This window comes from Microcaecilia unicolor, chromosome 5, assembly GCF_901765095.1.
Source record: "Microcaecilia unicolor chromosome 5, aMicUni1.1, whole genome shotgun sequence".
NCBI classification, from domain to species: domain Eukaryota; kingdom Metazoa; phylum Chordata; class Amphibia; order Gymnophiona; family Siphonopidae; genus Microcaecilia; species Microcaecilia unicolor.
The window spans coordinates 20,914,980-20,940,457 of record NC_044035.1 but is presented as its reverse complement, the minus strand read 5'-3'; the positions used below and the strand labels follow the sequence as shown (position 1 = coordinate 20,940,457).

The following is a 25,478-nucleotide window of genomic DNA, read 5'->3' as shown; positions in this document are numbered from 1 at the left end:
AATGGAAGATTAAGTGACTTGCCCAAAGTCACAAGGAGCTGCCTGGGCCGGGAATCGAACTCAGTTCCTCGGTTCCCCAGGACCAAAGTCCACCACCCTAACCACTAGGCCACTCCTCCACTCCAGCTCTCCTACAATCCCTTATAGCTGCAGAAGCTGCCATATTAGAAAGACTAAGAATCATCTCGTGTGTACTGGATCAGACTGGGCCACTCCGGCCGACATCTCAAGAACCAGATTCCAATCTCCATGGGCCATTTACAGATCCCAGGGGATTGGGAGACCACCTTAAATCATTAAAAAAAAAAGCAGTACCTAAAAGTAATATTTAGAAAATACAGACTGATTTTACTGTTTGTTGTATACAATTTTGAATAGCAGAGAAGGTCCACACTTAATGTATAGTAAAAGCTGAAATGGCACAAACTGTGGGAAATTTGGAATTGCTGAAGGCAGACGTGGAACAGTTTGTTCACACCTGCGATGTGCCGCAGAATAGGACACCGAGGTTGTCTTCAGATGGTTTGAAGGCAGAGCATGTTTCTTTGCATTAATTGTAAAACCAAGGCTTCAGGTTGAGAACTTTGCTCTTCTTAAAAAAGGAGCACTGTTACAAAACCCTCCCAAAAATGATAGAAAAAAGGGTTATCTGCTTTTTTTCTGTTCTTCTGTTTGGTCGGTCCCATTGTCGAATAGGCACTTCTCCACACATCTTCTAGGGAACCAGCCTCTGATTCTTGTACCAGCTGAAAGAATAAGACAAATGGTTTAAACAGTGCCTGAAAGTTCAAAGAATTCTTCTCAAGGTTATCGAGACAGACATGGAAAGCAACTGCTTGCCCTGAGATTTGTAGAATGGAATGTTGCTACTCTGAGATTCTGCATGGAATCTTGTCACTCTCTAGAATTCCAGAATCTTGCTATTATTTGGGGTTCTATGTGGAATTTTGCTACTCTTTTGAGATTCTGAATGGAATCTTGTCACTCTTTGATTCCAGGATCTTGCTATTCTTTGGGGTTCTACATGGAATGTTGCCATGATTTGGGTTTCTGCCAGGTACTTGTGACCTGGCTTGGCCGCTGTTTGGAAAACAGGATACTGGGCTAGTTGGACCATTGGTCTGACCTAGTATGGCTACGCTTATGTTCCCCACATAAAAGCACTGTTACCACCAGCAAGAGGCTCTACTGCCCAGAAAAAAAAAAAAAAAAAAAAGAACACAGGCCCAGAGGGCATACTGCAATTTAGGGATTCTCAACCGGTCACTATAACCGTTTCTTAAAAAAATAAAATAAAATAAAGAAAATCTAATCTACTTAATACCTTTTGAGTTATTTTCCTCACTGTATCAACAGCTAGTATCAATAGTCTGCCTAACAGGCAATTTATGAAATTAAATGTCTTCACTACTACAAGTTCAAAGTTCATAGGAAAGCTTATGGTCACTTCACAGATGTGTTATCAAGCAGGGCTGGATCAACAAATTGTGGCGCAAGCCAGGCCCCCCCCCCCACATTGCTTCCACCCCTCTGTCCCCCTCCCCCCTGGATCTAGTATCTCTCCCCTTCTGTCCTACTTCTTCCTTGACATGATCCCTTTCCCCTCTGCACCCCTCCCCAGCGGGTCCAACATAGCTCCTTCTCCTCTCCCCCTCTTCCGCCTCCCCCTTCCCACGGTTCTGCCAGCACCCTGAACACAGGCTACTTTCAGCTAGGCCCTAGGATCTTCCCTCTGACATGTTCCACTTACAGGAAACTGCATCAGAGAAGCTGGGATAGTAGAGAGATGACCCAGGCCTACGAAAATGTAGCCTGTATTCAGGCTGATGCTGATAACTCAAACAAGGTTTACAGAACTGCAGGAGGGGGAGGGAGACAGGCAAAGGAGGAGCGATAATGGACCCATGGGTGTGGGGAGGGGAGAGAGAGAGACCGGGCCAAGGATGCAAGACAAGGGAAGTCATGAAACGCTCACGGGAAGGAGGAAGAAGAGAGAAGAGAAGGCTTTACACATTAGACCAGGTGAGGTCAAAGGCTAAGGAAGTTACAACCCTAATAATTGGACTGGACCATGCTGGATCTGCCACTACAACATCAGAAAAAAAACTAGCAGGAAAATGAGAGTTTTTAATATAACAAAATGATCTGTCAGAATGAGTCACTATAACTCTCAAATTCAAAGGACCATCAGTCAATGTGCTGTCTGCTATCATTTACCATGTTGCACAAGAGGAATCCCGGAAGAGCGAGTGGTAAGCCCGCGTTGGGCTTATCACCGCTCTGTAAAAGGGCCCCTAAGGTTCCTTTTTATTTTTAAAAATTTTATTTATGAAACTATCAAAATAAATCCAATACATATATTCTTGTTACAGAAAAAGACACATTCTAACAAGGAAAAAAAACTGTTAAGAAAATAACACAGGAAATCATTAATCTGTCTCTAAAGTCCATCACTTAAACTGGGGACAAGGCAAATATCAGGAAAAATACATTTCAAAGGAAAATTGAAAGAGAGAAATCCATCTAATCAAACATATAAATGGCAAGTGACCGACTCACCTGCAGATGCGCAGTAGAGACTTTCCTCTCTGTCCCGCCCTCGCGTCAAGACGTGATGACGTCAGAGGGCGGAACAGAGAGGGAAACGGAGTCGGACTGTCGGACACTGCCGCTGGAGCCTGGAAACGAACATTGCGCACACCAACCTCCACCCTCCCCCCATCCCCGCCGCCGCTCCCGCCCCCCTCCTTATCGGGCCCCCTGCACTGACCTGACAGCGCCTCTCACCTCCGTGTGGAAGCGCTGCAGGCAGCAGCAGAGCGATCTGCTGCTGCCTGCAGCGCTTCCACACGGAGGTGAGAGGCGCTGTTAGGTCAGTGCAGGGGGCACGCATAGAGGGGGGAGGGAGCAGCGGCGAGGAGGGTAGCTGGACATGGGGGGAGGGCATGGTTGCTGGACATGGGGTGAGAGCAGGGCAGAGAGAAGGGTTGCTGGACATGGGGGGAGGGCAGGGTTGGTGGATGGGGAGGAGGCCAAGGGAAAGAGGAGGGTTGCTGGATATGGGGGGGGGGGGCGAGGATCGGTGGACGGGATAAGGCCAGGGGAGACAGGAGGGCTGCTGGACATGGGGGGGGGGGAGGGCAGGGGACAGAGCAGGGGAGAGAAGATGGTTGCTGGACAGGGCGGGGGGCAGGGGAGAGAGCAGGGTTGCTGGACATGGATCGGGAGTGGGGAGGGCAGAGAAGGGGGTTGCTGGACATGGGGGGAGGGCAGGGTTGGTGGACGGGGGAGGCCAAGGGAAAGAGGAGGGTTGCTGGACATGGGGGGAGGGCAGGGGAGAGAGGATGGCTGCTGGACAGGGTGGAGGGGGGGAGGCCAGGGGATACAGGATGGCTGCTGGACATGGGGGGAAGGGCAGGGTTGCTGGACATGGATCGGGGGAGGGGAGGGCAGGGAAGAGAAGAGGTTTGCTGCACATGGATGGATGGAGGTAAGAATTATTACATTTTGCAAAACACAAATCTCGCCCGTTTTAATGGGCTTAATGGCAGTACTAATTATAGAGTAGAAGTAGAACCATCAGGAGGTGGACGGGAGACAATTGCAAGTCACGAGACACATTCCCTCTCAGGGTGCCATCTTGTACTACTCAGGTTCCTTTTGTCTATTATTATTTTGTTGAAAGATTAGAAGTGACATATATACACTAATGGCAGAAATGAGGAGTGGGTGGGTGGGGAGAACTTTTTCACTTGAATGTAAGTTAAAATTCAAAGAGATCACGTTAGCTTTACTGTTGAAAAACCACCAGCTAAAAAGGTCCGAGGCATGAGACAATACTGGTAACTTGAAATTTTACCTTCTGTTGCTCCTCCCTCCAAAACCTTGTCTCCATACATCCAGTGTCTAAAAGGGTACAAATATGACCGTTATTAAAAATGTGAAGGGTTTAAGCCTAGAAACAACTTTGTATTTCCAGTGCTGCTTTAAGGGTAACTTACTTCAGACCTCTGGTTGCTAAAATGAGCTCTCCCTTCTGCAGCTCAATCCTAGGCTCCTCCGAGCAGGGTGTTGTGAAGAAGGTTTTGATCCCTTTGGTCACTGGGCAGCAGGCTCCACTGTAGTATTCTATCACTCGATACTGCACCTACGGTGAAACAGATCACAAACGTACTGTGTGTCATAGGTCTTTTCTTTTTTTAAACTTTAAATTTTTTCATTGAAATGCAAATACCTCATTACTACTACTACTTAACATTTCTAGAGCGCTACTAGGGTTACGCAGCGCTGTACAAATTAACAAAGAAGGACGGTCCCTGCTCAAAGGAGCCTCTGATTTGTCCAAATTAATTCGCAGTCCAGAGAAGGACCCAAATTGTGTTAGTTTAAGATGCACTGTGCAGCTTCTGTACTTCAATAAAAATATGTTAAAAAAAGGAGCTTACAATTACAAACATGAACCCACCATCACAAAATTACCCCTCACGGCCCATCTTTTACATCTACCCACTACAAACCCCCATAACCTAATAACAGCATAATACGTAGACATAACTCCCTCCTTCTATTGCTCCATTCCTTCCCCAACTAAACCACTACATCCCCCCAATTCCCCTGTACTACTACCCCCAGAATCCAAGCCTTATATCAAGTTTAATCGCTGCGTTTGGAAACCTCTGCTCTCATGAATGACAAGTCAAGAATATACATATACACAGTTTTATGTTTAACTAGTAAAAAAAAGCCCCGTTTCTGATGCAAATGAAACGGGGGCTAGCAAGGTTTTCTTCTGTGTGGATGTGGGAGTGTGTGTGTCCCTGCCCTCTGTCCTTTCTCCCTTCTCCTATGCTGTCTGTCCCCTCTGCTCTCTGTACCCTCCCCCCTCGGAGTTGAGTCCTTCAGTGTTAAGTTTCCTGCTATGCTGTGTTTGTGTTACAGAGATAGTGAGGGCTTCTGCCCTCTCTCCCCTCCCCCCTCTGAGTCCTTCACTGTAACAGAGAGAGCGATTTGATTTCGTGCTTTGCTGTGTTTTCCTTCACTGTTTGTGTTATAGAGAGAGCGAGGGCGGGGCAGACACTCATGGGGAAACCGGCGCTCTCTCCCCCTTCACACTTCCGGCTGGAGGCTTCATTTAGAACGTTGGTGGTGCGCCTTTTATATATAGAGATATTCCCTTTCCCCCAAACCAAAACAACCCAATTCCCCCCGACCATCTCCCCATCTCCCCCCAACGCCCTCCAATATCTTCCCCCTTTATCCCCCTGCACCCCTATGAATAAGCACCTATATAATCTTTACCCCCGCTTTTAAGCGAGCCCACCCCCCTTTACATTTCAAGGTCCCCTCCTTTCTGTACGCTGTAAGGTACTCCATGTGTATGAATTGTCCTAATTTGTCCTTCCACTCCTCCACTGTAGGAGAATTCGGAGACTTCCAACTGCGGGCTATAAGACATTTGGCTGTTTTTACTTTAAATCTTTATTTTCTAACAAAGAGTAATACAACATATTCTTAAACAATAACCGTCCTCAGTGCAGCAACTGCCTGAGGTACGCAGGGTACCTACAATGTTCGGAAAGGCTCTAGAATGCTATCTGAACGAGAATGGTACATGCAAATTATACTCTGAACTTCTTGCCAGAAACTGCAACCTCCAGGTTTATCATCATCAATCTTAGCTCTGTATCAAAACAGTATAAAGAAAGCAACCCAAGATCTCATGACCGCTGTTTTTGAACACCCAAGATGAGGCTAGAGAATGGGTCAAGGCTAACCTCACAGGAGAAATTTCAGCTACAGCAATTCTGCAGCCCGACATTAAGAACACAATAGGGAATGCGGATGAGACGATTCCACAGGAACTATCTTGTCTGTGTGCCTGTGAAGGAGTGCATTTACTCAGAGACTTGCACAGAATCTTTTGAATTTTAGCAGTGCCTTTAGTTCAAAGGCAGTCTAAATGGGTCACGTCTGTGTGCAGCCCTTCCAAAGGAGAAAGAGATATTTTATTATCATCACAGGGCCTGGGTTCCAGTAATTGTACTGATCGTGGAGCAAACAGGGATCCAAGTTCAAATACCATCTACAAGATCAACAACAAAAAAAAGATGTTCCACTATAACTATATTCTTACCAAATTTCAGCTAGGAAGGCTGAGAAAGTAGGAGATACCATAGTTTAACAAGACGTACTATTAATTTAAAACATTAATATCCCACCAGTCACAGCGACTCCAACATTCCCCTTTTTGACTTGATTTTATAATAGGATGTCTATGTGAAAAGTCCAAAGAGGCACCTAAAGTCTTTTTTTTATTACGGCAACATAGGCTCCTACACATTTTTTTAAAATAAGCATCCAGAAGCAGACCCCACAAAACAAACTGCCAATACACAAATTTATGCCTGCTCCAGAAAATATGAGCCTACATCACAACAGCCAAACTTCGAACCCTGGAAACACCTATATGTAAATCACTTAAAAGTAGGCACATACTTTCTGTACCTGTAATTGTACAAAGCAGACTTTATATGAGGAAAAAGCTTTATAAAATCATCCCTTTGTATATGCGGGGGGAAAAAAATACAGCAAAACAAGAAAACCACACATCGGGCATCAGTGTATCTGGTGGAATTAAAGTCCTTGCTACTGTTATCTATGTATGTGGAGGAGTGGCCTAGTAGTTAGAGCACCGGTCTTGCAATCCAGAGGTGGCCGGTTCAAATCCCGCTGCTGCTCCTTGTGATCTTGGGCAAGTCACTTAACCCTCCATTGCCTCAGCTACAAACTTAGATTGTGAGTCCTCCTGGGACAGAGAAATATCCAGTGTACCTGAGTGTAACTCACCTTGAGCTACTACTGAAAAAGGTGTGAGCAAAAGCTAAATAAATAAAGATTCTAGAATTCTAAAGAATAGCAAGATTCCATGCAGAATTTCAAAGTGTAGCAACATTCCATGTAGAACCCCAAAGAGTAACAAGATTCTTTGGGGTGGAGGAGTGGCCTAGTGGTTAGAGCACTGGTCTTGCAATCCAGAGGTGGCTGGTTCAAATCCCGCTGCTGCTCCTGGTGATCTTGGGCAAGTCACTTAACCCTCCATTGCCTCAGGTACAAACTTAGATTGTGAGCCCTCCTGGGACAGAGAAATATCCAGTGTACCTGAATGTAACTCACCTTGAGCTACTACTGAAAAAGGTCTGAGCAAAATCCAAATAAAATAAACGTTGGTCTGCTGTCATTTACTGTTCTAAATACATCAGAACACTGGCCTAATTCAAGTTATCACAGATATGCAACAAATTCAGTTTTCTTCAAGACAGAGATTACAGAGGGTGCAAGGAGATTTCAGTTTAGTTGATTTGAATATGCCAGAGTGCAAAAATTCTCTGGGGTAGATATTCAAAGCAATTTAACTGGCTAGAAATGGCTCCTGGCTGATTAAAATCACCTGTTTGGGGTAGTGCCACTGAAAATAACCGGTTATTGCCAAACTGAAAACTGGCTATTTTGGAGGCTAAGGGGGGAGTAAGCACTTAACTGGCCAGGTTAACTGCATAAATCGGATCGCAAAAAAGTTGGTTATATCTTTATGCAGTAACCCATAGCCTGTTAAGTGCTGACTAACACACTTAACCAGCTATAGGTTAGCCAGCTCTGGATCGGAATCTGAATTGGAGGAAATGTTTCTTCACTCAACGTGTAATTCAACTCTGGAATTCGTTGCCAGAAAATGTGGTAAAGGCAGTTAGCTTAGTGGAGTTTAAAAAAAGGCTTGGATGGCTTCCTAAAGGAAAAGTCCACAGACCATTATTAAATGGACTTGGGGAAAATCCACTATTTCTGGGATAAGCAATATAAAATGTTTTGTACTTTTCTGGGATCTTGCCAGGTATCTGTGTCCTGGATTGGCCACTGTTGGAAACAGGATGCTGGGCTCGATGGACCTTTGGTCTCTCCCAGTATGGCAATGCTTATGTACTTGGGATTCTGAATGGAATGTTGCTACACTTTGAAATTCTGCAAGGAATCTTGTTATTCTTTAGAATTCTAGAATCTTGCTACTCTTTGGGGTTCTACATGGAATGTTGCTATTGTTTGGGTTTCTGTCAGGTACTTGTGACCTGGATTGACCACTGTTGGAAACAGGATGCTGGGTTTGATGGACCTTTGATCTGTCCCAGTATGGCAATACTTATGTACTATAATGCGGGTGCCCAAACATAGCCTGGCATTGAATTTCCGAGTTTAATGCTGGCAGAGGTCAGCAAAACGTTGATTGCCACCTGTCTATCGAGCCCTCTAAGCCCTGCAGGAGGGGCCAACGTACAGCTGTGCATGATGCAGTCAAGTGTTAAAACATATTAGGCCAACAAAGACAATCTTTACTTACACTTCTTACTCGCTTGTCTTTTTTCTGTTTCAATTGCTCTACCTGTTTAAAAAAAAAAAGAAAACACACATCATTCAAAACAATGTGACTGTTAGAAAAAAACAAAACAAAACAAAACAACCAAGTTTAAAAGAATTTAAAAATCAACACACTCAATTGGTTTAACACATTAATTTCCATTGTGAATCAACTCAGGGGATGCCAGGTAATGACATCTGTTCTCAGATATATGGTACTGTGCATTCAGGCCTGTTCAACATTCAGTCCTGAGGTCAGCATCCAAACTGCCTTACTGAGAAGCTGATGTGCTGCCGGAAACTCCCCAGTATGTTCTCTATCTCAGCAGGTGGTGGTCACACACAGCAGCAGCTCTGGCTAGGCCTCCAAGCCTAATTTTTAGGTTTTGTTGAGTGCCTGGGGTTGAGGGCTCTTCTTGAGCAAGTGCAAACCTGGTGGTGCCAGGTCCCTCCTTTTCGCCCCCCTCCCGCTGGCTCCGTTTAAAAAAAAAAAATTTTGGACATCCTTAAGGGCATTTATTTCGACGTTTATTTAAACGTTTATTGCAGCTACTCACTGGGACACCAGGTCGTTACAGCTCGGAGCAGAAAGCAGGTAATTTTACCTTTTTGTAGCGGGCAGGGGGTTCCCCGATTGATCTCCACGTGGCTGATGGCGTCGGAGGGCGAGGGCGCAAAGAATCGCTCCCCGGACCGCGTGTGCGTGTCTAGCGGGGATGCGGGGGTTTTAAAGTCTGATTCGCCCTTGTTGGGTGTCAATTTGGAGGCCGGTCAGTGTCCCGGTTCGGCGGTTTTTCCCGCCATAAACGCCCATCCCCCGCTGCTCGCCTCCGCCATCTTGGCCGGCCACGCTGCTCGGACGGCTTCTTCTTGGGCCGCCCTTGAGGTGGGAGACGTTAATGCCATGGCCGCCCTTCATTTGGGCGACGGCAGAAAAGCGGCTAAAGTTAAGCGCCGTTCTTCCCGCGCGGCTCCTTCGTGGAGTGTCGCGCCGGACGCCATCTTGGATGCGCAGCATGTTTCTCCCCCGCTCTTGCGAGCGCCGATTAGGAATCCGTGCATGCTGCCAAAGTTCATTTTAAGATGCTTTCCTTATACGGATCATAACATAAATCACATATAAGACACCTTACGTATTACAGGGCCAATTTTCCTACTACCCAGACAGCTGCAAAGCTCTATGGATACTTTTTACCCATGGTGTTTGTTCCAATTTTCAAAGTGAAGGAGCTTTGAAAATTACTGAAGAAAAATAATAGCCACATAGAGATAAGCACCTGCGTTTTCTGAGGTTATTTTTCTCAACCAAAGTCATGCATGCTTTTCCCCAGAACCTATTGCCTTCAGTACCCCGTGGACAAAAACACACGTGTTGTGATCAAGGCAATACTTTTATTCACATAGAGGATGAGCAATCGTCATACAGGTGGATTTGTTGTGGAAAATCCTTTAAAAGCTACATTCTACTATACATTTTTGTCCTAAGACCAAAGAAAACAATTAGACAAGTCTGCTTACCGTTAAACTATACCGATGACAGCCTTCTCTTACTGGCCAGTCCAAGCCGTGTCCTACAGGAGCCCCCGACCACGTGAACACCTGCCTGAAGTTCTTACACTTGCTTCTCAAGTCGTATGGAAAGATAAAGGTCTCACCCGTTTGGTAATACTGAATTCTGTCTTTAGCCTGCAAGGAGTCAACAGAAAAAATAAAGCTGTGCAATATCCTTATATGATGTATAAGTTGCCATGATATATTTTTTAGCACCTTATCTGTTATCTATATTCTGATTTTCTTATTCCATCAATGTGATTGTTGTTGTATTATATTGTAAGCCACATTGAGCCTGCAAATAGGTGGGAAAATGTGGGCTATAAATGCAGCAAATAAATAAATAAATAAATAAAATAAATAAATAAATAAATAAATAAATAAATAAATAAATAAATAAGTAAGTAAGTAAGACAGGGTGGGTGGTGAGGAGAAAGAAGCATGTTCTAAGATCAGGCTGAATGAACCTGCCCCTTTGAGATCTCGCTCAGCTGTAGGTGACAGCTAACCACTGGGTCTGAATTTTAGGTATAATCACATACCTAGCAATCTCATTTCCAGCTTACCCTGGACCAGGGTTGGGCTCTAACATCTTCATTCACAACAAGGAATCTTTCCCCTATTTCTATTTTTCCTACATTTGTACCCCGCGCTTTCCCACTCATAGCAGGTTCAATGCGGCTTACATATAATAACAGGTACTTATTTGTACCTGGGACAATGGAGGGTTAAGTGACTTGCCCAGAGTCACAGGGAGCTGCAGTGGGAATTGAACTCGGTTCCCCAGGATCAAAGTCCACTGCACTCACCACTAGGCTACTCCTCCACTAGTAACATTCCATGTAGAAGCCTGCCCTTGCCGCGCAGGCTTCTGTTTCTGTGAGTCTGACTCACAGAAACAGAAGCCTGCGCAGCTGCGTTGCTGATCTGCAAGGGCAGGCTTCTACGTGGAATGTTGCTAGTGGAATCGCAACATTCCATGTAGAATCTCAAATAGTAGCAACAGAATCTCAATAGTAGCAACATTCCATCTAGAATGTCAAATAGTACCAACAAAATCTCAATAGTAGCAACATTCCATCTAGAATCACCAATAGTAGCAACATTCCATGTGGAATGCCAAATAGTAGCAACAAAATCTCAATAGTAGCAACATTCCATCTAGAATCACCAATAGTAGCAACATTCCATGTGGAATGTCAAATAGTAGCAACATTCCATGTGGAATGTCAAATAGTAGCAACAAAATCTCAATAGTAGCAACATTCCATCTAGAGTCTCCAATATTTATTTTTCTTACATTTGTGCCCCGCGTTTTCCCACTCATAGCAGGCTCAATGCGGCTTACATATTATATACAGGTACTTATTTGTACCTGGGGCAATGGAGGGTTAAGTGACTTGCCCAGAGTCACAGGGAGCTGCCCAGTTCCCAGTTCCCCAGGACCAAAGTCCACCACTCTAACCACTAGGCCACTCCTCCACTTATTACTCCTCCTCCCAACTTATTTCAGTTCTTCTACAGGGGCCATGCACCATAGCTCCTTCCAGAACCCTGCAATCACAGGGTGAGGGAAAAGCCTAATGGTGATTTCAGAATCAGGGGAACTGGGTTCAATTCCCACCAGCTCCATGTCACTCTGGACAAGTCACTTAATTCTCCATTGCTCCAGGTACACAATAAGTACCTGTATATAATATGTTTATTTTTACTGTACACCGCCATGAGTGAATTCCTTCAAAAAGGCGGTAAATAAATCTTAATAATAATAATGTAAACCGCTTTGACTGTAACCACAGAAAGGCGGTATATCAAACACCATCCTCTTTCTCCTTTCGTTTCCCTTTCTAAATCTGGCCACTAGGTGTTGCCATTGCGTTCTCACTGTGACCCGCAAGGATAAATCAAAGTCAGGTATACTTATAAAGTAGCACATATGAGTTTATCTTGTTGGGCAGACTGGATGGACCGTACAGGTCTTTATCTGCCGTCATCTACTATGTTATGTTACCCACAGCATCTCCAACCCCACCCAAAGTCCAGAACTAGAAACTGAACCCCACTGAGCCACCAGAAAAAGTCCAACTCACAAATACCTGCGCACAAATCAAAAAGTGCTACATTTCAAGATTAAGGTGAAAGTTTTCAAGCCTGAAAAGGAAACGCTTAGTTTCAGAATAGCTCTTCCTTTTGTCTCTCAAAGCAAACTCATTTGCAGATTTTTTGCACATTTGGCAGATCTGTAAAAGTGCTCTCATTTCATCATCATTATATTGAGGCACGATAATTCTGTAGTCTATAATAGCTTTGTTTTGACTTGTTTTATGTAATCATTTTAAGCTTTTAATTATGAATGTTAGGTTGTAAACCACCTAGTACTATGAATAGTGCAGTATATAAACTGTGGAAATAAATAAATGAATAAAACTAAAAACAAACAAACAAACAAACCCAGTCTTTCGGACACACTGCTGTATGCAAAATTTATCTCATGCCAAATCATTGTGGATATCCTGAAAGCCTGACTGGCTAGGTATGTCCCCGAGAACTGGGTTAAGAACTCCTGTGGAATCTTCAAGTGCAAATTCAAGAGCCCAGGATATCCCTTTGCTTTGCTGTTTGAGCGAAAAGGCCCACTTAAGCGAGAGGAATTATTTATTAAAAGCAGGCTACTTGCAGACAAAAGTCCACAGTAGCAGGACAGAACCTCAGTGTTGTATGAAATGCTTTGTTCCAGTCCACGAATAGCTGATCAGTTCTGTGAGATCATCTCACAAGCTTCTAGCCTCGGCTCTATATCAGTTTTTAGCCTGATTATTATGTATACAATCCTGCCATTTAAAGTATTTGATCCTTTAAAAACCAGCAAACTAAATGAAAAGCTTCCCAGCTTTTTACAGAATCAAATCACATATGCTAGAGGACTGGAGAGATGGGGGACACATTTAAATATCTGAAAAAAATGTTAACGAACAAGAAGCAATCCTAATGGAAAAGAGGGTGCAGAATGGGAGGATGGGGGGGAATGATATGATGCTCCAAGACAGCATGCTCAAAACCATCGGGAAATACTTTTATTCAAAAGATGTCAGAGTGGAGGAGTGGACTAGTGGTTAGGGTGGTGGACTTTGGTCCTGGGGAACTGAGGAACTGAGTTCGATTCCCACTTCAGGCACAGAGTAAAAAATTGATTCACTTTTACTTGTTCTACACCACTCAGAATTTTGTAGACCTCGATCATATCTCCCCTCAGCTGTCTCTTTTCCACTTAAATAGCTGAAATATGTGCCAAGATTATTTGAACACAAGTAAATAACATTTTCTCAGCTCCCGCTCTCCTCACTTTTGTGTGTATAAGGTGATTACTAGGTGTTGTGCTTCCACAGCTAAAAATATGACCTCCAGTAACAGCTTTCATCATCCCGATTAAGATAGTAATTGTGAAGGAAGGCCAAGTTACTCAGACACCAACCAGGGCTGCCAGACGTTTCATGATCAAGTTCCGAAACCCCTGCCAACTACAATTTCTCCAACATCACATGGTGATAAACCAAGGGATCTGATGCACTGTGTAATTAACGCAGCAGTCTGCTCTTTAAACCTGGATGACATTTTTTTTTAATTAACCAAAATTTCTACCTTAGCAAACTGCATTCAATCAGCATTTACGCCAAGGAGAGACTGCCGGCTATTTCCTTAACAAATATAGCTATGCTTTGCTTTTAAATATCGCCTTTAGTTTTATTTCTTCTTTTCTGACTGCAGCAGCGTGGATCACACAGGCACGACGCTTTCGTTTCTGAGCCCCTACTGGCAGCATTTCCAAAATCAATACACATCAGAAATACAGGGGTGTCCAGCAAGAGACTCATTTCAACCCATCTTTCACCACCGACCGGTTTCTGCTCCTGGCGTTTTGAGAATTTGACTGAGAGGAAATAAATGATTCAAGAGTCAGCAAACGTTAGCTCAGTGGCCTGAAGCAGAGCAGTTCACCTACAACAGATGCCTTCCGTGGAAAGCAGGAGTGATCAGGCACGTGTACGTAGGGAATGTCACCACAGGTATCGCTAGGACTGAACAGTTCTCCTAGAGCTCAGAACTTAGCACAGAGTTTTGCACCTGCAAAGCCTTTCCCATGTGCAACAGTCTCCCGAGCATCTCAGTTCCGTATGCCAAAAGTAATGCAGTTCTTAAGAAACTGGGAGGAACTGTGTGCCTGATCAATCCTGCTGCGCACAAGAAAGCAAAGATACTTTTCCTGCCAAAACGCTGGAATCAGTCAGGCACATAAGTGTGGGACGCCGCAGGAGGTGGTGGGGATGAAACCAGTGACGGAACTGAAAAATGCGTGGGATAAACACAAAGGAATCCTGTATAGAAGACGTGGAACCAAAAAAGCTTAACGGTGATTAGATGGCAAAACACTATGAATTGGGAAGCGAAGCCAGTGCTGGACAGACTTCTATGGTCTGTGCCCTGATCATGGCTGGACTGAATCAGTTTCAGTAACTGGAGAACAAGGCCAGTGCCAGGCAGACTTAACATAGTAACATAGTAGATGACGGCAGAAAAATACCTGCACGGTCCATCCTGTCTGCCCAACAAGATAAACTCACACGTGCCACTTTTTGTGTATACCTTACCTTGATTTGTACCTGTCTTTTTCAGGGCACAGACCGTATAAGTCTCCCCAGTACTATCCCCGCCCCGCCTCCCACCACCGGCTCTGGCACAGACTGTATAAGTCTGCCCAGCACTATCCCCGCTTCCCAACCACCAGCCCCGCCTCCCAACCACCGGCTCTGAAACAGACCGTATAAGTCTGCCCAGCACTATCCCCGCCTCCCAACTACCAGCCCTGCCTCCCACCACCAGCTCTGGCACACTTCCCTCCCCATATTTGGAGCAAATTTCCAAATCTACTACATGGTATTACTGAGAAGCACTTAGTGCCCCTGAGGGAAGGCTGAGACAAGCAATGTAATTATCAAAATATAGTGAAACATTTGTACCGAGGACACTGATAAACTAGATATATCAACTGTATAAGCATTCTCAGTCAAAACATCTCTAAACAACAGAATATTTTACAGAAAAAAAATTGCTTCGAGAAAAGAACTTGACCTTCTTTATCTATCCAATATCAAAATTCATGTCATGTCAGTTATAGCATGTGTCATCCTAGCACCGTTCTGATGTCCTCAAAAGAAAGGGCCTCTTACTACATAAATGCTGATTTCAGGTCTCATAAGTAATGCCATACTGGGAAAAGACCAAGGGTCCATCGAGCCCAGCATCCTGTCCACGACAGCGGCCAATCCAGGCCAAGGGCACCTGGCAAGCTTCCCAAACGTACAAACATTCTATACATGTAATTCCTGGAATTGTGGATTTTTCCCCAAGTCCATTTAGGAAACTGTCTAACCCCTTTTTTAAACTCTGCCAAGCTAACCGCCTTCACCACGTTCTCTGGCAACAAATTCCAGAGTTTAATTATGCATTGGGTGAAGAAAATGTTTTTACGATTTGTTTTAAATTTACTACACTGTAGTTTCATCGCATGCCCCCTAGTCCTAGTATTTTTGGAAAGCGTGAACAGACGCTTCACATCCACCTGTTCCACTCCACTCATTATTTTATATACCTCTATCATGTCTCCCCCTCGGCTGTCTCTTCTCCAAGCTGAAAAGCCGTAGCCTATTTAGTCTTTCTTCATAGGGAAGTCGTCCCATCCCCACTATCATTTTAGTCTCCCTTCGCTGCACCTTTTCCAGTTCCACTCTATCTTTCTTGAGATGCGGTGACCAGAATTGAACACAGTACTCAAGGTGCGGTCGCACCATGGAGCGATATAACAGCATTATAGCATCCTCACACCTGTTTTCCATACCTTTCCTAATAATACCCAACATTCTATTCGCTTTCCTAGCCGCAGCAGCACACTGAGCAGAAGGTTTCAGTTTATTATCGACGACGACACTCAGATCCGTTTCTTGGTCCGTAACTCCTAACGTGGAACCTTGCATGACGTAGCTGTAATTCGGGTTCTTTTTTCCCACATGCATCACCTTGCACTTGCTCACATTAAACGTCATCTGCCATTTAGCCGCCCAGTCTCCCAGTCTTGTAAGGTCCTCTTGTAATTTTTCACAATCCTGTCGCGAGTTAACGACTTTGAATAACTTTGTGTCATCAGCAAATTTAATTACCTCGCTAGTTACTCCCATCTCTAAATCATTTATAAATATATTAAAAAGCAGCGGTCCTAGCACGGACCCCTGAGGAACCCCACTAACTACTCTTCTCCATTGTGAATACTGCCCATTTAACCCCACTCTCTGTTTCCTATCCTTCAACCAGTTTTTAATCCACAATAGGACGTTTCCTCCTATCCCATGACCCTCCAATTTCCTCTGTAGCCTTTCAACACACCAGAAGTAGAAACCAGTCATCAGAGAAAGTTGGGGTTTCAAACAGCTGGACACCCCTATATTTATGTGTATTCAAGCAACCAGGGCCACGGGGGGTCAGTTGGGGCAAAGTTCCCCAGGCCCGGCGCCGGCAAGCTTCTTCTTGCTGCCTGCTTCTGGGTCTGTCCCGGATGACTGCATTAGCATCATATCACATTAATGCAATCATCTGGGTCCTGACTCCCGTGGGCACGGACAGGCGCAGGAGAGGACAGACCATGGGAGCAGGCACGCAGGAAGCAGCTTGCCGGGCACAGGAACCCCCCTTAGAGGCAAAGACAGAAAGGTAAGGGGGCGGGTGGGAGCAGCATTGTGATTGGGGGGCGCTTGCGATGGTCCGGTTCTGTCCCGGACCCGGCTATGTCTCTCGGCGGCTCTGGATGTAACAATAAAACAATGGTAGGTAAAGACTCAAATGGTCCATCTGGTCTACTCAGGAGCTATTTTGTCCACCTTGGATTGATTACGTACATAAATCCCCAACCTTTCAAACTTGTACAGTTGTCCTTTTAACTACTGCTTTGTGTGGGTTATCCTAATGCTTTATTGTAGATTCAGTGGAATTGTCTATAGGATTTAACTACCACTCCGTGCACTTTACCCTATGTTTTCTTGGAAAGACAATGCAATGTTATCACCATTGGCGTACCAAGGGGGGGGGGGGGGAGGGGGGCGGTGGGGGCGGTTCGCCCCGGGTGCACGCTGCTGGGGGGTGCCGCGGCACGCGCCTGTCAGCTGAATTCGCTGACTTCGCTAACTTCGCTGCAGCTCCCTCTGCCCCGTTACTTCCTGTTCCGGCTGGGGCAGAGGGAGCTGCAGTGAAGTTAGCGAACTCAGCTGACAGGCGTGCGCCGCGGCACCCCCCCCCCCCCAGCGGCGTGCACCCGGGGAGGGGGGTGTCATTTCGCCGGGGGGGGGGGGGGGGGGGGGGGGGCCCGCATCGGCGCTCCGCCCCGGGTGTCATGCCGGCTAGGATCGCCACTGGTTATCACTGCTATTTATGTTGTAACTGCTGGGCAGGTTTAATGTAGCACTTCATTACCATCCTCTTGCTACTAAGAATCCTCTGTGTTTTTCCCACACTTTGCTGAATTCCATCACTCTTTTTGTCTACCCCCCACCTCATCTGGGAGGGCATTCCAGGCACCCACCAAACTAGTGATGAAGACAGGATTTCTGGTGCAGGAATGAACTCTAGTGCAAGCCTCACGTTTTAAATCTTGCAACAGAGTTCTTTCCTGCAACACATGTCTTAAAGCTAAAGAGCTGAACTGTGTGTGCAGATAGGCCCAGCAAACAGAAGGAGCACCGCTGTGCTCATTGCAAATTCATGCCATGCTTACTGCATTGTGCCAGCCCTGTACTATCCTTTCTGTGAAAAAGCATATTCTAGTATTGTTCCTACTCCTTGAAATGTAGGTAGTGGCCTTAGTTCTGCAGCTTCCTTTCCTTTGAAGGTGGTTTTCTGTCGACAACACTCTCATTCTTCCTGTCTCATCTGCTCGTAACCTTGGGGTCATCTTCGACTCCTCCCTCTCCTTATCTGCACACATTCAACAGATTGCTAAAACCTGCCGTTTCTTCCTTTATAATATCGCCAAAATTCACCCTTTCCTTTCTGAACACGCTATCAGAACCCTCATCCACACTCTCATCACCTCTCGCTTACATTACTGCAACTTGCTTCTCACAAGTCTTCCACTCAGCCACCTCTCTCCTCTTCAATCTGTTCAAAATTCTGCTGCACGACTAATATTTCGCCAAAGTTGTTATGCCCATATCAGCCCTCTCCTGAAGTCACTTCACTGGCTCCCTATCCGTTTCCATATCAAATTCAAGCTCCTCTTATTGACTTATAAGTGCATTCACTCTGCAGCCCCTCACTACCTCTCCACTCATCTCTCCCTACACTCCTTCCCAGGAACTCCGTTCACTAGGCAAATCTCTCCTAATCGCACCCTTCTCCTCCATCGCTAACTCCAGACTCCGTTCCTTTTATCTCGCCGCACCTTATGCCTGGAATAGGCTTACTGAGACGTCTAGCTCCATCCCTGGCCACCTTCAAATCCGGGCTAAAGGCCTACCTGTTTGATACTGCTTTTGACTCCTAACTTGTCACTTGCTCGTAACCTTTATCTTGTCTTCCTCTCTTCAATAGTCCCTTCCCTATGTGTCCGTCTGTCCTACCCTTATCCTTATTGGTCCTGTCTGTCTGTCCTGATTTAGATTGTAAGCTCTTTTGAGAAGGGACTGTCTTTTCTTCATGTTCAATTGTGAAGCACTGCGTACGACTGGTAGCGCTATAGAAATGATTTATAGTAGTAGTAGAAGCCTGCCCTTGCAGATCAGCAACGCGGCTGCGCAGGCTTCTGTTTCTGTGAGTCTGACGTGCAGGACGTCAGACTCACAGAAACAGAAGCCTGCGCGGCCGCGTTGCTGATCTGCAAGGGCAGGCTTCTACATGGAATGCTGCTAGCAGAATAGCAACATTAACATTCCATGTAGAATCTCCAATAGTAGCAACATTCCATTTAGAATCATTCCTATGTGTCCTATCTGTCTGTCCTACCCTTATCCCTTATTTGTCCTGTTTGTCCTGCTTTAGATTGTAAGCTCTTTTGAGCAGGGACTGTCTTTTCTTCATGTTCAATTGTGAAGCACTGCGTACGACTGGTAGCGCTATAGAAATGATTTATAGTAGTAGTAGTAGTACTCTCTTATGCTTTAATACCTTTCAGTTATTTAAATGCCTCTGTTTTCATCATACCACACCTGCCCTTCCTCTCCTGAGATACATATTTCTGTCCTCATATCTCATGCCATATGGTTTCTGATGCAGACCAACTATCACTGATATACATACAGTAAATTACTGGCGAACAAGGACAATCCTGAAACAAAAACACAACAAAGGCAGAACCACCGTGTAAGAATAAAAAAAAAAAAAAAAAAAAAGATCTCCATGCCTCAGAGCAATTTTCATGTGAATCCTCACAGTGCTAAAACGCAACAGAGCTCCGCTCTGAGCCACTAAGAGTTTTTTCTTCGAGCACAGCGTTTCTGCCGCAGACCTCCATCCCCTCCCCCAGCATCATTTGTAGTTTCTTTTCTCCATATACTGCCTTGTCACCCTAAGAGGTCTCTCTCCCCATCAGTACACATCAGCTTTTCAACCCCCCCCCCCCCCCCCACCAAATCATGCACAGCTTCTTTTATGTTAATGCGGAACGAGACAAACATTTGATAGGATTGAAGACTGTACTGTGGATAATGTGATGGACTTCATAAGTAGTCCCAATCCACCTTCTGATTAAAGAGAAACATTACAACAGGACTGACCCATCAGCCCAGTTCCAGGAAGTTCATGCAGCGTTCAGTCCTAGAGTGTCATCTCATCGCAAATCAAAGCAATGACATGGTCAAGACAGTGACAGAACGCATATCCGCCAGATGCGTACAATAAAACCTACCTTTTCTTCTATCCATGATTCAATTGATGTTTTATTCCGTAAAATAACTCTCAACTGTTTAAAAAAAACAAAAAACCATAAACAATGTTTAGCAAGTTTAGGTGAATGTCAATCACTCCATTCAGCAATGAAACGATTCACTGTTTCAGTAGCAAAGCTGTTATGCTGCCCCCTCCTTATCTACAGGGTGAGATTAAAAAAAAAAAAAAAAAAAAAGTAATACCCTAGAGTTTGATGCTATTTTCTCAGCAACCGAACCTTTCTGGCCACCAGCAAAGAGAGAACCAGCTCACCATGCTACTCCGAACAGCCACTGAAAGATCAAGATTGTGTACAAGGTAAGTGGACAGGAGGGAGAAGGAGTGAATGAGAAAGAGCGAGATGAACTGAAAAGGTATGAAAGAGATAAGTAAAAGAGAAAAGGAGCGAGAGTGAACGTCCCCTACATCTCAGCCATGAGGCAGGGTTGCCAACGTCTAAGACCCTTTGAAATGTTTTTAACCCATTCAAAAATCAAAACCAAACCCACAAATGATGAAACAACAACAATCAGGGAAAAGGCCTCAAAGAGCTTGGGGACTCTCTGAAAAGTCTCTACAAGCTAAAACGGACAAAAGTGCCCTCTCGTCATCATTGGCAAAAAACCCTGAGGCTACAGCCAAAATACTTCATTTTAATTTTTTCATTAATAAATTGATCTGTAATGCGTTGAACGTTACACTACAAATCCAAAAGAACATCAATATTAAACAGGTTCACTTTTCTCTGTTTAATGTTCTCAATCCTGCTGACGCTGTGCAGTCCCTCAGAAGCTGCCCTGAGCCAACGGTGGCCAGCGTTTCGCTGCTTCTTCAGGGTCTCGAGGCTGCAAATAGAGTACTCGCACACTTCCACGCTGCCGATGAGAGCTGTGCGAGTACTCTATTTGCAGCCTGAGACCCTGAAGAAGCAGCGAAACGCTGGCCACCGTCGGCTCAGGGCAGCTTCTGAGGGACTGCACAGCGTCAGCAGGATTGAGAACATTAAACAGAGATAAGTGAACCTGTTTAATATTGATGTTCTTTTGGATTTGTAGTGTAACGTTCAACGCATTACAGATCAATTTATTAATGAAAAAATTCAAAAAATTAAGTATTTTGGCTTCAGTTAAAAGAATTTTTATAGCTGTAGCCTCAGGGTTTTTTGCCAATGATGAAGAGAGGGCACTTTTGTCCATTTTAGCTTGTAGAGACTTTTCAGAGTCCCCAAGCTCTTTGAGGCCTTTTCCCTGATTGTTGTTGTTTCATCATTTGTGGGTTTGGTTTTGATTTTTGAATGATTTATTTGTATCCACACCACACATTTAATGTTTTTAACACTACACGCTTGAGAACCTCTGCCTCTCCCCTTCCTCTCCTCACTCAGTGATTTGAAAGGTCCAGTTTGGTCTTCATTCCCCAAAGTTCAAGACCAACTCTGAGATTATAAAGCAGGAACCTATTTTCAAACAGGGACTACCACCAGTGCAGGCACAGATTAAGCCATTAAGCAATACTATGGGCAAGGCATTTCATTTTCCCTCTGGTCTGAGCTGCTCTTCCTGAAACATCATACTTCTCTATTACATGGTAGCCAGAAAGCAGGCAGCAATGCAATAAACAAAGAAACAAGGAAATGACAGGATGGCAGCAATGGGGTGAAACGCAGAACTTCCTGGCACCCATGAACCAAAAGCTAAGCCAGAGCAGCGCCACACCTGTCCTCCTGCGGTCTCTGCACCCAACCCACTTTACCCTACAGCAACCCAAACAGCCCAGCTTACCTGGATGAAAAACAACATTCCAACTGCTATGGTTGTTCCCAGTGCCAGTCCCAAGGCAAACAAGGATGTAGCAAATGCAGACAGCCCAAAGGGAATTACAGGACGAGGATCTCGCCTGGCAAGACTCATGTCAATCTTCACAGAACTCCACCCAAAGGAGATCTACACAGAAACCAGAGTGAATGTTTCATCGTTCAGCCTAAACATTTTATTTTTATTTATTTTTGTTACATTTGTACCCCGCACTTTCCCACTCATGGCAGGCCCAATGTGGCTTACATGTTATATACAGGTACTTATTTGTACCTGGGGCAATGGAGGGTTAAGTGACTTGCCCAGAGTCACAAGGAGCTGCCTGTGCCTGCAGTGGGAATTGAACGCAGGTCCTCAGTTCCCCAGGACCAAAGTCCACCACCCTAACCACTAGGCCACTCCTCCACTGTTGCTACTATTTGAGATTCGACATGGAATGTTGCTATTCCACTAGCAACATTCCATGTAGAAGTCGGCCCTTGCAGATCACCAATGTGGCTGCACAGGCTTCTGCTTCTGTGAGTCACAGAAACAGAAGCCTGCGCAGCCTTGTACATGGAATGTTGCTAGTGGAATAGCAACATTCCATGTAGAATCTCCAATAGTATCTATTTTATTTTTGTTACATTTGTACCCTGAGCTTTCCCACTCATGGCAGGCTCAATGTGGCTTACATGGAGCAATGGAGGGTTAAGTGACTTGCCCAGAGTCACAAGGAGCTGCCTGTGCCTGAAGTGGGAATCCAACTCAGTTCTCAGGACCAAAGTCCACCACTCCACATGCCAAACTACCCAGCTAAGCCAGGTCCTGAGCAAGTCTGTGTACTGCTGTTTCAAATTTTTAGACAAGTGTGGATCCAATATTTAAAGAATATATATGACGCACTGTTTAGTGTTCACCAGCAAGCCAGTTACCCCAAGCCAGTCCATAGTAAGTTCAGCTGACAAATAACGGAGATCTCTCATACCATTAATTTTTTCACAGTTGTAAGACTCCAGACATACTCGGTTATTTACCACTCCACCCAGTTTAAGGAAGTGTTTTATTGTTTCTACAGAAGGTTGAGATGATAATTCAGCCCCTAGCCAGTATCTGAACAAGGCCAAAAGAAGGCACTCAAAAACTGTTGGCCAAAGAAAGATTACACAGCACAGCAACTTGTTAAGCCATTGACAGTCAGTCATTCACCCCACTATCTCCCTGGTAAGCAAGAGTCAAACCACACCAGTAACAAGTAATTTCAGTGCAGACACGGCTGCGTCGCTTGCATTTTACTTTCAGTCCAGCTCAGAGAAAGGGTCATTTTATAATACACCACCAATAAAATTGTCAAAACATAATTATTTTATACAAGCAATATAGGAGCCTATTAGTAGCCAACCAAAACCTGTTTCAGCCGAAAAATTTGCTTCTTGGTTTCAGCCAAAAGCGAAGCTGAAAGCAAAACTGGCCTGGCCCTCAAATGGGAACAGCCCACACTCCATCTCCTCCCCCACAAAGAGAAGGCGCCCCTCTCCTGGACCCACCTGTAGGGTCTCCGCCCCAGCCCTACCGTATTGTTGGTGGTGTAGTAGCTAACCAGGGAAGGAGCAATTCCCAGTCACTCCTACACAAGTCAGATGCTCGGCCAAAATAGCTGCTGCTAGACGTTGCAGAAGCCATTTTTAGAAAGGAGCTGGCATGGGGAGGACTATCTGTCACTCCTGCCCATGCTGGCTCCAATCTCAAAATGGCTGCCGCGAGACTGCTGCTAGAGAACCCGGCAGCCATTTTGGCCGAGGACCTGGCTTGGGCAGAAGCAACCGGGGATATCTCCTGCCCTGGCTAGCCACTACAGCACCAATATGGTGGAGAGGGGGGAGGGAGGGTGTGGAGGCTGTACATAATAGCTATGATTTCAGCCCCAAAGCAGAAACCAAAATTTGATCAGCCTTTAGTGCCAATGTATCTTTCAAAATAGGCTCCTACAATGGCCTCTAGCAGCACACAGATTCTCTCCCAGAAGTTCATACCTGCTTGAAGGGAGCTGTGAAGTGCATTTATGTGAATATTTCATGAAGTATGTGTGTGCATCACAGCAAAACCCTAAAGCACAGACATGTAGGAGCAAAACAAGCACTATTTGTGTTCCTATATAACAAAAATATATATGGGATTATAAACACCTGGCATTATCCAGCATTAGCAACCTAACCTTAAGATGCAGACCTTTTGATGCATTCCACCATTTGTTGCTAAAGCCTGAAGCTGAGACCTTGCATACAGACGAAGACTGCTGACAAGGGCCCCAATGCGCTAGAACAACAAGGGTGTTACAGCATCAACGTCAAGGCCAGAACAGCCAAGGACATTTGGAGTTTCCCATGCAGTTGGAGAGATGCTGTGGCTGGCAAATTGCACATTGTATATGCGGGGTTTCTTGTCAAGGTGACCCCATCAGTGTGGCGTCAGTGAGACAATTCTGGGGCACCTGAAGTCATAATAATGGGGAAAACAGTGTTATGCGTGCATCACCCTCAATGCTAGAACGTACAAATAAAAAGGGGATCTTATCTGAGGCAAAAGGCTGCTTTGTTGACATTCCATCCAAGGAGCAGACTGCGCTGAAGCTAACTGAAAATCTGAGGAACACGGTGCCACCGGCTAGAAGTCTGCATCAGGTTGTACGTGTGCCATGTAATTTTGTATACGTGCTGTGGGCTCAGTATGACTCTTACTTAGGAATCTAGTTTAGGAATTTAGGTGCATTTACTCTGAGCTGTTTCTATGATAAGACTTTCTGTGTCTTTATTCTTGCCTTCTTTGCACATTTATCTTTGCTGCTATTGTAAATAAATGCACACTATTTTTATAAACACTTGATTGTGGAGTTCTTTCTATTATTTAGGGCATAGTGAGCTTGGATCTAAGGATAAGAGGGAACACATTTGCTTCTGACATCTTACTCACTAAGGCTGGTATTACCATAGATCCATTCCTATTAGCATGTGTCAGGTACACCAGTAACACCCCAAAAAAGGCTGTGAGCCTGCTCTACAATGACATTTCCGAATGTAAATCAGCACCAACATGCTGCCTACATTTAAGTGCTGCCCATCTTTGACTGGCTTCAATTCATTTTATTCTTACCCCACATTTATACACACAAGTGGAGTTTTTTTATGACCAGTGATAATAACGGAATCACTGAAATGCGGGCATTAAGTGCATTCACTGTTCTATAGCCACGCTGTGACTACCGAGGTCTTTTTCTCCACTATAAACAGAATTAAAAAAGTTTTGAAACCGATACCACAGACTTCTAACATTTTGGGTTAGTTAAGCCTTATTCAGCTCTGCACCAGTACATTTAAGTGCTAACATTTATCTTAGGTCTATGGCTGGTGTAAATAGTACCTAAAATGTGACACCTTCTTACATAATTTATAGTATTCTACAAGTTATGCACATAAATGTCAGCCCTACTACTACTAATCATTTCTACAGCGCTACTAGACATACACAATGCTGTACACATTATATGCAGCTCTGTCCCTAGAGGGCTCACAATCTAAGTTTTTGTACCTGGGCAATGGAGGGTTAACTAACTTGCCCAGGGTCACAAGGAGCTGCAGTGAGAATCGGTCACCAGGATCAAAGCTCGCTGAACTAACCATTAGAATACTCCTCCACACCCTGCCCATGTCCCTCCCCTCTGAGCACCCCCCTTATAATTATGCGTTAAATCATTTTAGCCAAGCAAGA

The 25,478-nt window shown here is 44.8% G+C and overlaps 1 protein-coding gene across 2 annotated transcripts in view; it reads right to left on the bottom strand.

Annotated features, from left to right (window-relative positions):
* Nucleotides 1–54: 54 nt before the first annotated feature.
* The window catches only part of ZDHHC6 (zinc finger DHHC-type containing 6), a 58,640-nt gene continuing 33,216 nt past the window's right edge, over nt 55–25,478 (bottom strand). For both annotated transcript variants that reach the window (XM_030202736.1, XM_030202735.1), the window contains exons 5-11: nt 21,702–21,863; nt 19,901–19,954; nt 9,925–10,092; nt 8,390–8,431; nt 4,002–4,147; nt 3,860–3,906; nt 55–746 (exon numbers count right to left, since the gene is read on the bottom strand). In XM_030202736.1, the coding sequence (XP_030058596.1) occupies nt 646–746; nt 3,860–3,906; nt 4,002–4,147; nt 8,390–8,431; nt 9,925–10,092; nt 19,901–19,954; nt 21,702–21,863 (720 nt within the window). In that variant the 3' untranslated portion in view covers nt 55–645. The remainder of the gene's footprint in view (nt 747–3,859; nt 3,907–4,001; nt 4,148–8,389; nt 8,432–9,924; nt 10,093–19,900; nt 19,955–21,701; nt 21,864–25,478) is intronic.